Raw genomic sequence first — 13,757 nt, 5'->3', positions numbered from 1 at the left:
GTTATTGTGAAGCATACAAAGAAGTATATGCATGTGCTCTCTGTGCTAAAGGAGCTGGTTAATGTGCTTTTCTAAAAGCTAATGACTATGACCCAAATATGACATTAAGCTCCACAACTGAATGGAGATCTGTAGAGAGGTAGCCTCTCTTCACATTGGATATGAAATCAGGACATGTCACACATCTATTAATAAAAAATTATTTCATCAATATCTCCTTTGTGCTCAGTTGAAACCACTGAGATTCTGGAATGGAAGTGACTCGTGACCCAGCCCTGGAGTGATTCTCCCTACCATACAAGTGGATGGTGGTTGGTATGAGCTATCTCTCTTTTAAGCTGTGTGTTCCCTACCATCAAGATTACTCTACTGAAAGGCTCCCTGAAGACCAGATGCTTGCGGGATGCACACATAGGACTGGCTAGGAATATACTGGCTGGGCATGTATATTTTAGGAATAGGACAGCCTTTTTTGAGTAAGGGCTTTGGGTGATCATGAGTTAATGAGGAAGACACAAACAAACAACAGTACTGAGCTATCAAGAGAAAGAAAGTCATTGTGAGTATACACAGCAGAAACTCCTTGCAGTTCTCTCCAGCCATGCCTTCCTACTCAGGTTGTAATCAGCTTTTTTTAAAAAAAAGATTTTCTCAAGCATGTGTGAAAACTAGCCTTGGACTTTTATTTAAGACTCAACCTCAATAAGGTCTCACTTCATAGGGTGACAGTTTTTAGAAATGTCAAGGATCTTACCTGAGTGAACAAGTGATTATTCTTCATCAAATAATTACCCCTAGGTTCTAAATAAAATTCTAACGTGGCAGTTCCCCACGTAAATCTCTTATCCCAGATTGAGATCATTGGTTAGAAAATAGTACATTCATGTGTAAACACAGCTAGGTGCCCCCACCCAAAGGTCAGCTATAAATGTACAGTCTTCATAAAATATTTGTTGGAAGAGTTCTTGGGATATTTCTCAGTGATGTTTTATTTTTAAGTATAGCAATGTTGAGAGATAGTTGTAAGAATGCATACGGAAAAGACATCCTTTTGCCTCTTAAGATATGTAAAGCATGAGAGTTCAGCCATAGTAGCAGCCTGTGAAAGAAGCTGCTGAAGTCAAACTTTCTTCAAATGACGTCACGTTTCAGCTGAGAGCACAGTAGATGCTGGTTTCTCCATCTCAACCTTTGAGTTAAATTAACACCTTTCTATTGCATGGCCTTTCATTTAAGATAGTGTCTAGGAGGCTGATAGGTGCTACAACTAATGCCTTATTTGGGCCTGGTGAAGAAGGCCATCACTCCCTCTCCTCCTCTTGTGAAACCCTAAGTAAACCAAACCTCTCTCAGGACGTTGCTAATGGTCTAGTTCATTTACAAGCGAAGATATTTATTACATTGACATTTTCTCATTAATTTTACCAGTGAGAAAGGAGCCCAAATCATGTCTCTCCTTCTTTTGCAGCTTATCGCATTCATGTCAGTCTCAGCACTGTTACAATTCTTCAAAATCTGAGTGAGGGCTATGAAGTGGAGCTTCGAGGAAGAACAGAGCTCAAGGTATAATGTCTTTTTGTTTTTTGAGCCAGACTACTTGGATACACCTGCTTCTGGAGAGGTCATGGTCTGCTGAAAGAGTTTACCTGGGAGTCTGAGACTCAGAGCTATAACTTGGGGAGAATCTTCAGCCCCATTTGAGGTTCCCAAAAGATTGCTCCATTTTGCCTCAATTTTCTTCTCTTTAAAATATGGCTACAGTGGGGAGGAGTATTGAGATTTTTTTCTGCATTTTTCAGACTGTAAGTTGTATCTTTCTCTCTTAAAGAACTGCACAGAATTTGGCTTTCCAATGAGCTGCACTATTATTTACATTTTCTAACCTGCATTTCTTCACTCTTTGGCAGTGCCAGACATTGTTCAATAAGCCATAGTAATTGTGAGTTTGGATTTTCTATTCACTTTCTCAGTGGCCACCCTTCCTGGGTGAAAGGCACCCATTGGCACACTATTTGCAGAGAGGCTTTTTTCTTTCCCTAAGAAACCAGGAGGAACAAAGTCAGTTTCTATGAAAGGCAAACATTTTGTAGCCCCTTTTTGCCTGTTAGAGTTATCACTTGACCTGAGATATAGGATTAGAATAATTTTAGTTTTCTTTTTTTGCCATTTCCACTACGTTCTATTTATCTCTTTCTGAATGACCCAAAGACCACCGGTTGACCCAGTTGTAAGAGAGCTCAGTGATATAATAATCTAACTCCCTCATTTTCAGATGAAGACCAAGGTCCAGAGAGGTGAAGTAGTTTGAGCAGGGTCACACAGTCAACTGATAGCAGAATCAGGTCAAGACTCAGGAAGCCTGACTTCCTTTATAGTGACCTTTCCATGACATCATACTGCATGAAGATGATTTTCTCAGTTATTAATTTTGGGCAAAACAAGAGCAGGGCACTAAGTGATGCACAATTAGCTTCTGACTTTGGCGTTCCTTTTCTAAACAGTGGCAAGTTACATGTAGCTAGATTTCAGACATTAAAGTTTGGAAGGTCTAATTCTAGTTGATAACTTCCTCCTATGGCTAGTCCTAGTTTTTTCCTTCCAGTAGGTCATTAGTATCTTCCAGGAGGTTGGATGAGTCACTTACAAGGGGACAGAGGCTCCTTTCCCACCTCTTGCAGAGAACTCAGACAGTAAAATGATGGGGACAGGGATATTACTTGGGCAGTGAATCTAACTGTCCAAAGCTTTTGTGATCCTTCTATACATTCTGTCGTATTTCAACAGAGGAGTAGAAATGCAGCTTGGTTTCCTGAAGACCTTTTCCTCTGCATTGCTGGGCAGAGACCACTCATTTAAAAGCTGAAGAGTTGCCACTTTTGAAACTGAAAAACAAAATTGCGTCCCTGTCCCAATGGTTATTATTGACCCACAAATTCAGTTCAGGAGCACTCACATCTTTGGGTGTTTCAAGTACAAAATCAGGACTTAACTTCAAAAGGGCCCTTTGCAGCTTCATGGTTTCCCCAACCCCAGGGAATTTGGGAACATTTTGCAGCAAGTTAGAAGAGCCTTTCCCTGATGCCACATTGGGCCTGGATTATTGTGGTGGCAGGGTACTTATGAGGAAGAGAGATTAAGAGGGAAGAGAAGAGGCAGCCTCAGAGGAAAGGAAGGGGCAATGAGAACAAGGAAGAGGAGAGGAAGTAAGGCCCAAGAATAGGTCAGGAGAGGAGGAGAGATCCTTTCTGTGTCTGTACCCTCTACCTCCCCACCAGAAACAGGTGTTGTACATTGCATCATAGGGGCTGGGGGACATGGGGTTTCTGGTCCACCAGGGACATGCAATATACCCCCAATAAGACCATGTCGCCAGCACACTTCAGAAATTCTGATTCAACATTTTCACTCCTCATCCACTCTGTGCTACTGGAAGCAAGAGTTGCTCCAGTACATGGGGCAGAAATATCACATCTGATGGTGAGCCCGGTGTGATTTCAAAGTTGATGGCTAGAAATGTCTTTTCCTTCCAGCTGACTGATGTTTGAAATTCCTCCATTAAAGCCTTTTCTCTTGGGCTCAAGGTTTATATCCAGTAAGAACCTTCTTCCCTCCATGCCATCTCCTCCACTAGGTTGATGACACTTTACGTTATTTCGCTTAGTGGAATCAAAAATGTGGATTAATTGGGTGAAAGAGGAGAACATAGGGCAGTTGAGTAATTGGCTGGGTTGAGGTTACAAAGAAAGAGACCAAAGTGAGGAAGCTGAAGTAGCTTGGGGGAGGACTCATTTAGAGATGAGAAGCTCAGCCTCTTGGGCCCACTGCCCATTGTCCACTTCAAGCCCCTCTTGTACTATACTGGCAACAAATTATCAATGCCTAACTGGCCAGTTCTACTTTTTCAATATTTGTCTCCTGGTGGGCTAGTGATAAGTCACTGTATTACCTCTTCTCGTACATGAGTCCTGTTTCAGTCACTGTTTTTCTGACAATTGTGGAGCTCCTTGCTGAGATTTTTGTATATATCTAGGCTTATCAGCTGTATTTACCAGAAACTTTTAGGTAGATTTACATTCTGGGGAGACTTTCTCAAATGATTGCTCTTCAGCCAGTTTATGTTGTTGTCGCCAGAGGTGGACACTTTAAAAATATTTTGTAATTTTTTATTGTAAACTGACAATTAATAATCGTGTATTTTATGGGGTACAAAGTGATGTTATGATTTATTAATGCAATGTGGAATAATTCAATCAAACTAGTTAACATAGCCGTCACCTCAAATACTTAACATTTTTTTTTTGTGGTGAGAACATTTGAAATGCATTTGCTTAGTGATTTTGAAATGTACAACATTATTAACTATATTCACCATGATATGCAATAGAGCTGAAAAAATCACACATATTCTTCCTGTCTAACTGAACAGATTTTGTGTTCTTACACCATCATGTCTTCATTTCACCCACCTTTGGCTTCTGCAACCACCATTTTACTCTCTGCTTCTATTAGTTCAATTGTTTTAGGCTCCAAATATAAGTGAAAACATGCAGTATTTGCCTTTCTGTGCCTGGCTTATTTCACTTAGCAAATATTCTTCAATTCCATTCATGTTGTCACTAGTGACAGAATTTCTTTATTTTTAAAGGATGAATAGTATTCCATTGTATGTATACACTAAATTTTTTTATCCATTCATCTGTTGATAAACAGGTTAATTCCATAACTTGGCTAATGTGCCTTGTGCTGCAATGAACATGGGAGTGCAGATATCTTTTTGACAAATTGATTCCAATATTTTGAGTAAATACCCAGAAGTGGAATTTCTAGATCATATGGTAATTCTACTTTAACTTTTTGGAGGAATCTTCATGCTGTTTTCCATAATGGCTGTATTAATTTACATTCTAGAAGTGGGCACTTTCTGAACTTGTCTTTGAATTCTGGGGTTAAACAGTATTTGGTTCTCAGGTTCCTAAGTATTAGTATTTGTTTTATTTTCCCCAGTCTTTCCCACTCATACCCCAACCCCAGCATACAAACACAAGCAGTCATGTGTGCATATGAGCACACACATGCACACACACCAGCAATTGAGTTAAGAAATAGTGATATTGAATTGACAGATCCATGAAGGTCAGAAAGTTTTGCCTCAAATTCTTGCCCCATCACTGACTTAATGTCTGACATCAGACCAGTAATTTCACCCTCTCTCTGTGCTTTCGTTTGTCCACATAGAGGCCTCATCTGACTTGTGGTTATCAGGAAGCTCATTAATCTCACAAGCTTAAAATTTCCCAATAGTTGCTTTTTGGCCTCTAGATCTGCCTTTTGACTCCAGTGTGTTGGAGAAGCTTTGTGGTATGGAAGGAAGAGCATTTAAAATTTGGTGTCTAGTAGAGCTGGTTTCAAGTCCCAGCTGTGCCTATTTATTGACAAGTCATTTAATCTCCAGGAATCTCAGTGTCTCCATTTGCAGAATGAGATTAATAATTAACCTACATTCTAGATTTTTGTGAGGATTAAATAAGATAGGAGATACCAAAATGTCTCATAAGCATCATGCCAAAGTAAGATGCTATTATTTGGGGGATCTCTAGGACTGCTTGGGGATTGATATTGGGTCAAAGAGTTTGCTTCAGGCTTTAGTTGTTGCCATACTTGTTTTCTCTCTTTTTCTCCCTTTAGCAAAATTGTGGAAGTCAGGTAGGTAAACAGAGAACTGGGGTTCTAAGAATTCTTTTGGATGGTCTCCAAAACCTCAGAGAGCCCCTGGAGCTCCCCTGCATACTCTTTGATTTGGAAGCTTGCCTGAGTCCATAACACTTCTATCCTCTTTTGCAACCATTAGTTTTGGCATCCCAGTGTGTCCTAAGACCCACCCAAATCTTTGGACAATCCTGGCATCTACAAAGCTCCCTTGGGGATTGGCATGCTGTTCTGATAGCCTCTAGATCTCAAGACAAACAGTCAAATATGGCTGAGGGTGGGGGTCCTTGAATTTGAACTTTAATAGTATGTTTTTCCAAAATAAGATCCAGTGGTGCCTTGAGTATTCCAAGTGCACAAGGGCTGAGAATTTCAATTAATGAAACAGTCTGATTATTTACTGGGCAACTGTCTGTATAAGACACTACACTAGGTACTGTGTAAAAAGAAAAAGCTTTGGAATCAGAGGAGTTGGGCTTAATGTGTTTAGAACCTATAACATGGCATAATGTTTGTGTTTAACTGTACTGTGAGCTCCTTAAGGACGGAGCCATCTCTGTATTCCTAGCCCTAGTACAGGAGGAGTGGAATAAATGAAAGAATGAGTGATGGAATGTATTTTCAAGTTGCTTACCTCTTCTGAAAACAGAGTGGGCTCAAATAGTCCAATTATTTGAGGCTTAGGGAGAGTCTGACGCCAGTTAATGGAGGTTGGACTACAGTAGTATGCTCTTTCTACTTGCCTCATAGAAGGCTTGTTCAAGCCTTGAATCAAATATTTGCAAAATGCTTTGAGATTCTCCAATTAAATGTGCTAATTATTATGGTTGTTGTCATTATTGTTAAGAGATAAATATATGTGATGTAAAATAGGGAACAGTGGACTTGATATTTAAAGGGGGCAAATCTAATTGGAATTTCTAAGTTAAACAATTCAGAACTGCTCCAAATGAGAGCTGCTGAGAGTGAGACCATATTTCAGATTAATGAGTTGGAAACACATCCCATTACTTTTCTCAGTCTTGGTAAACACATTTTTTTCTTATGGATTAGAGGAAATGAGAGAACAGATGAAAGAGAATTGAAAGGAGGAGAGAGAAGCACATTGAGAGGAATGTTTACTGGAAAGAGAGAAAGGCAGAACAGAGGCAGAAAATTTGGCTCCTCTGAGGTCATCACTCAGGCCCTGGGGTGACTAGCTTGAGTTTACACTCCTTTTCTCTTCTGAGACCTATGGTTCTTGACAACCAAGTAACTGAGCTATAGATGGAGGCCGACTTGGGGTCTTGCCCTACCTGTAAGAGTCCCTTGGCTGGAAGAAAAGAACACTGCACAAATGTAGACCTCTCAAAATAGCCAGGATAATTTAGGCTTAAAATTTAACAGCCTGTTTTCCATTTCTACTCTCTTTTTGGGTTTGGCGAGAGCCATTGAATGAGAGGGTAAGCGGGTAGGTAGAATCTGAATATATGTACTCTAGATACAGAAGACAATGGCTTACCTAATGCCAAAAGATCAGGGCACAAATGATAAACAAAATCTTCAACTGAGCATCCAGACATCTGGTTGCTGTGAAACCAAACATCCACACATTCCCAATGATGAAGCTGTATGGTGGCGGTAGACAAAACATCTGGATGACAGCTTGATATAATGTTCACTTTTCATCTGGCTGCTCTGGCTCAGCCCCGTAGGGAGGAAGACTCCAGGGAGTGGTGAGGCAATTTCTGAGCCAAGCTGAATGCTTATATTCTTTTGGGAAAATTGATTATAGCATGCTTAAGATTTTTCATGTTTTCTATAATAAGGGAAAAGGCACAGAGGAGACCTTCTGGCTGATTGGGAAAAAAGGCTTCACGAAGCCCCTTCCTGTGCCCCCACCAGTGGACAAAGATGGGTAAGTGGAGTTCACATTTAATTGGAGTCTTCCTATGCCATACTCTACCACACTTTCTTCACTGCCTATTTGATGTCTTCCCTGCCCTGCAGGCAAGTGGGCCATGGCCTGCAACCAGTGGAGGTTGCAGCCTTCCAAAGAAGAAAAGCAGAAAGGCAGTTGGTGAGAAACAAGCCACAAGGTAATGGCCAGGAGGAAAACAGAGCACAGCAGCTTGCCAAATTTTCAAATCTGGGGCTTCCTTTGGCATGCGTGCCAGTGTTAGCCTACACTCTGTTGGCATCGTGTGATGGAGCTGGAGAATTTCCAAGCTCTAATAAAATGGGTGAAAACCTTGTTGTGGGGAGGCCTGCTGCAGGGTGAGCTGCACCTGAGGGAAATTGTCTGCCCTGGCCTGAGAGAGACCCTTGCCTCTTGCCCTGACAACATATTTGAATGCTAACAAAGCTAACCTTGCTATCCAGTTATCAGGCAGGTACACCTGTCTCTTTTATTGTTGAGCACCTGGGCCACATGGTGAGCCACATCAGATCTTTAGCGACTTACATCTGTCTAGGCAATAGCAATAGGACTACCTGCTATTCCTGGGATCTGTTGGCAAGACCACCTTGGAGGGGATGTTTATGTCATTTCCTCCGGAGGCACTGCCTGATCCCTTTCAAGGTTGGCCTTGCCAACCAAAATAAGACTGGCTACTCTTTGACTGCCTGGCTTGTATTCAGGACAATTTCTCCCATCCTTCCTCCCCTACTAGGATGGTACAATTCTGAAGCAGCAACAACCATCTAATTATCAAGAATTCTCTCCACATATTTATCCGTATTTATCTCTGAGGAATCCATTGTGTTCTTGGGCTCTTCTCAGTATCTCTTATCTTCTTTATCGTGTTTGCCTTTTTTTTTTTTAAATCTTGCTTTCTTATTCTTTCTTCCATGGAAACTTTGGCCCTGAAACACTTTGCTCCCTCCACATATCCTTGGAAATCACAAGATTCTAAGGTAAACATTAAGGCATCTCCACATACTCCTGCTCCCTTGTTCTCTAACATGTCCCAGAATAATCACAATTCTAGCAGCCACTACTAAAGGCATCCACATACTTTCATATTCTCCCACTGGCCTCTGATGACTTTGTTGATTCTTTGTGACTGTTTCTGTCCTAAGGAAACCCCAATGCATCTTCATTTCTGCAACAATAACAGGTACCCTGAACTAGTCATAAACATTTATGCATCACAAAGTCTTCTGTATTGAGTGTGTGGCTCTTCTGCAGCCTCCTGCATCACCCTCTGACTCACTGACACCTGGGGCCAGGATTTGTTCTATAGTCTTCCAATTTCCAGAAACATTCTTTCCTGTGAGTAGGGAAACACAGGAACAACCTCTGACACAGACACACACACAGATCCAGACACATACTCTCTAGCCTCTCTCTCTCTCTCTCTCTCTGCAGGAAAGTGTTTGGAAGCTCTTGAAGGATTTATCCCTTTGGAAGGGTAGTGTGGCATTGGAGGCGCTGTATAAGAACCCATCCATTCCTAAGAATGTGTTGGAGTTTGCAGCAGAAAATACTGCAACTCACTTACCATCATTGGCTGTGTGATTGGTAGTGCTTTCCTGACATGCAGATGAATGTTGCTTAGGTCATTTGTAAATTCACTCATCTGGAACCCCTTGACAGAAGTCCAGCTTCTGTGTACTGTAGATATATGGAACAGATTGAAGCCATTGGGTCAGGAGAGGATTCCACCTCTGGTCCTGGCCTTGTTAACACATGTACTTCAATCAGCATGTTAACTGACCACATGGCCTTGGTGACCTATACATATCACAAAAATCCCCAAGAAGTGCATCCCTGACAAATTTCAGAAGGCTTGCCCTAAATCCAAGCACTCCTCTGTTGCTGTTACTTGCTAACACCACCTATTCCAGAATGTTTCCAACTTTCTGTGAATTTACAGGCTGACACTTACTGGGATGGACCCAACTTACAAAAGACCTATGATACCTATGAATGCCATTGACTTGCTGCCACCATCATAAGAGATGTTGAGGAAAAACTTGAAACCTTTAAGAGAGCCCTGTGAGGTTGGCCGGGGAGGAAGAAAAATTGCTATGAAAGGGGGCACAGCTTTGGTGAAGTGATTACAGGGGCTGCCTCTCAAGCAGGGCCCTACGCTTCACCTGATAACTCTTATCTTGTGTCCCCAAATATCCACTAGTTCTCAAACCTGGTTTTTGTATCATCTGGTTACTTTCCATAAAATTTCATCAACTGGGGTTAATTTGGGGCTGAGAAGCCCCCTCTTTTAATCATAGATGTGCTTTTTTGAGGGTGAGAAGCAATTAATCACCCATATCATAATGAAGGTGAACTGAGCTAACTGTTCAGGAGGACTTGGCAGTTTCATTTTGATTAGGACAAGGAGAAATGGCGAAATTGGCAGTTTTGAAGAATAGAGGGTCACACTGGCAGGCTTGGGATAACACAAAAGCAGTGGATCCCTGGGAAATAGAAGAAGGGTGAAAATAAGTATGAAGGTGGAAAAGTTAGCTTAGATTCCACCTCTTTTAAACCTTTTGAGTCTTTATTGGACTCAACGAATGGAGAGAAAGCACATTTTCCTTCTGCTATCAGGACCCAGGACTCCCACCAGAGCTTTAATATAACTCTGCTCCATGTGGGTTAAATCAGCCTTTGTGGACTGGCTAGAAACCTGACCACCACACATATAGCACTGTTACTAGGGAGGAAGCCATTCCAAGTTCCCAATCATCGACTTATAAATGTGTAGAACACACCTCATTAGTAAGTTGAAGACCACCTGTATATTAACATGCCCTCTTTTTTGTTAAATTTGTAAAACCCTTGTAAATAGCAATGTCTAATTATGCAAACCTGACACACGTAATAATGTTTATTTGTTTAACAATCCAGGAAAGTTGAGCAATTTGCAAGCTGTTTATGGAATATAGTAGTGGTGTGGGGCTTGGAATCATTCATATTGAAATTCTGTGAAAGGCCTAGGATATATAAGGTATGGTTACTGTTTTCTCTTTCTCTCGCCCAGGGGCAAAGGGCTCCAAGATTTGAATCTTCTCTTGGTGAGGCAATGGGAAAGCTCACTTCAGTTCAACAAATTGTTCTGCCTGGGCAAGAAATTAGTGAAAGACTACACCTCTGAGGATGACCTAATTCCGGTGTGAGCAGGACCCTGGGAAGTAATTTTAAAAAGTTTTGCTCAATACCCAGCTATCACTAGCAAGGCCGTATGAATGTGAACTGCAATAGATGTGAACCTTATGGAAGAGTAGAGAGCCACCTCCAAGTTTAGTCATTCCAAAGTAGCAGGCCCAACTTGGATTAAGATGAGAAGCTCTCTATTTTCACAGAAAAAAAGTAGGAGGCACTATGTTTTCCTTTTCATTTCGTTTTAATCTCTAGAAAGTATTTAATGAACATAATTTATAACTCAGATACTATAAGATTAGTGCCAGGAAAAAAAAAAAAAAAACCTTCCAGCAAACATACATCTGAATCCCAGTCTATTGTGACCTCAGTTGGCTGGAATGCATAAGGAAGAAAGAGGGAGAAGAGTCTGGTTAATTGTGTTGTTTGGATAACTGAAGGCTAAGAAGTTTCTTTGTTTTCTTATTGCTCATTTTTCAAAATCTTTCCAAAACTGTCACTGTCTCTTTTCCTAAGTTAGGCAACATAATTGGATTGTCCTTGCTAGATGAGTATTTAACTGGGACTCAGGGTAGTATTCTAAACATGACAGAATAAATGTAAGATATATTGTCAGGGTAAAAGATATAAAAATCATAGACTGAACTGAGAGATTCCCTTAAAGTTTTGTACTTTCCCTCCCTTTTCCTGCCCACCCTGCCTTTCAACTCTCTACCCCTTCTCCTAAAATAAATCCCTTTGAACATTTGTTTTTACTTTATGCTTTTAGTTTTCCAGATTCCACTTTCAATGGGTTATTGGCAGTGGCTTGCCACAGTCACGTGGACCAAAGCAATAAGGCTTAAGTCTCAGGCATGTTTAAAATAGTTAAGCAAGCTTTTCCTCTCGTTTATTATATTAAAAAATCTCTTTATTAAAACAGCTGAACCCAAACATATCAGCTAGTAAAGCAGTTAATTCTTTTTAGTACAACCCCTTTTAAAGAAATAAATGCCTAAGGTATAATTTGATACCTTTCTCACTATTATTTAATTTTTCCACTATCAACTCACCCTGAATCTGAGCTTAGAGTCAAAAGTTCTTCCCAGCAGTTTTACTTCAACCTTCAGTCAAAGCCCTTGGACTACTTATCTCTTAACAGAATCCAACTTCTGCCAGCCTCAGGTGGTCTACTTACTATGCCAAAGCTGTTCAAGAGGATGCAGAAAAGGATTAAGTTGCCTTTCAACTTCCTTGAGCAGAGTTTCTAACTCCTTTTTCCAGACATGCCAGAGAAGGATGCATAAAATATCATCCTCTATTTTTAACAAGGTCTCAGTCAAAAGCTGAGCTTTTAAGACCTAACTAGAGGTTTGGGTGACAAATGTAATAATGTTTATTTGTTTAAAAATCCAGGAAAGTTGAGGAATTTGCAAGCTGTTTATGGAATATGGTAGTGGTGCGGGGGCTTGGAATTATTAGTATTGAAATCCTGTGAAAGGCCTACGATATGTAAGGTATGCTTACTGTTTTCTCTTTCTCTCGCCCTAGGGCAAAGGGCTCCAAGATTTGAATCTTTTCTTGGTGAGGCAATAAAAAAGCTTCACTTCTTCCAGAGATGGTAGCACTGTCCTGCAGAATACATATGGAAGGATAATTGAGGGCAAGGGAGTGGGAGTGGGGCTGCAGCTCCAGAGCCTCCATAGATTTGTATTCTCCCAAACACAGTTCACTTATTTAGCCCTAGGACCTATAGCTCCAGGGTGGGCCCGCAAAATGAACACGGCTCAGCCAAAATCTTTTATTAAGCAACAAAACCCACTGAGAGTGATTCCTAACTCTGTATCTGATCCTATCCCCTATTCCCCTCCTTAGTATTTCTCTAGTCCAGCATGTCAACCAAGTTTATCTTGTCAAGCCTACTAATTCTGTCTTGTTCATGATCATATCTTCCTTTGCTTGATTTTATCATGAGGCCCTTTGTGAAACTATTCCATCCATTTTTAGATTCTTTTTCATGAAGGCCTTCTGCATTGACCAAAACTAAGTTTTCTTCAATTTTTCTTAGTGCTTTAATTATTTGATCAGAAGAAAAACCATTCCCTACTCTCATATACTATTTGATTTATTTAGTGAGGTATAGCATGATTCTCACATACAACTGATTATTTCTCTATTTGTCTGTTGCTACTAGCACACTGGCTTGAGTTGGTCATTAAGAGGGAGTAAAAATTTCTCCCCAGTTGTTTTCCTAAGTACCCTTATATTCCTTGTATAAAATAAAATATTTAGAAAACAATTTAAATAAAGTTTTCAAACAAATTTAAATTTGTTTTATCACATCCCTCATATCTGCTTGTTTTCTTGTGATTTATCTTTTAAAAATAAATTATTGGGAAAACAAAGCCAAATGTGAATGAACTGCAAGTTACGTTTTGCTTATTTAAGGTTTTACTGTACTTTACAACATAACTTAATAAAATGATCATCCCATGGAGAATTATGTAAGTCCTTTTCTTTAGTTTTTTTTCCCTTACGGACCTCAATAGCAATATATGTTCATTGTAGAAAATTTAGAAAAACACAGAAAGGCACACAGGAAGTTAGGATTGTTCAAAATTCCTTCAGATCCTTTATTCTGTCTTCCCTGTTTGGCTTCACTTCATAGATTATTGCATGTTATTATAGCATCTACCTAGCCAAAGAATACCTGCACTCAGCTGATTCTGAAATTAACCCAGTTTGCTTTTATTTCATTTTATTGTTGGCAATATTATTCATATTTTTGATGGTAGAAGTTGAATCTGTTTAGATTTTGGGCAGCTTTCAGTGATACAGTCATTCTTTTTTTTTTTTTTTTTGAGACAGAGTCTCGCTCTATCACCCAGGCGATCCAGTCATTCTTTATTGCACTTGGGATAGCGAAGCAGGAAGAGATAGCAGATGGCTATCTACTTCATCAGAGGGCCATAACTTGGTTTACTAC

At 40.2% G+C, this 13,757-nt stretch overlaps 1 protein-coding gene across 1 annotated transcript in view; it reads left to right on the top strand.

Moving 5' to 3' along the window:
• GUCY2F (guanylate cyclase 2F, retinal) overlaps nucleotides 1-10,758 on the top strand; it is a 105,593-nt gene extending 94,835 nt beyond the window's left edge. The window contains 4 exon segments of the mRNA XM_032756413.2: nucleotides 1,469-1,563; nucleotides 7,515-7,603; nucleotides 7,696-7,784; nucleotides 10,674-10,758. Coding sequence (XP_032612304.1) covers nucleotides 1,469-1,563; nucleotides 7,515-7,603; nucleotides 7,696-7,784; nucleotides 10,674-10,696 — 296 coding nt within the window. The 3' untranslated portion in view covers nucleotides 10,697-10,758.
• The last annotated feature ends 2,999 nt before the right edge of the window (nucleotides 10,759-13,757 follow it).

The sequence above is a fragment of the Hylobates moloch genome, unplaced genomic scaffold (assembly GCF_009828535.3).
Source record: "Hylobates moloch isolate HMO894 unplaced genomic scaffold, HMol_V3 SCAFFOLD_7, whole genome shotgun sequence".
In the NCBI taxonomy this organism is placed as follows: domain Eukaryota; kingdom Metazoa; phylum Chordata; class Mammalia; order Primates; family Hylobatidae; genus Hylobates; species Hylobates moloch.
The sequence above is the reverse complement of the archived record's forward strand: the minus strand, read 5'-3'. Positions and strand labels throughout refer to the sequence as shown.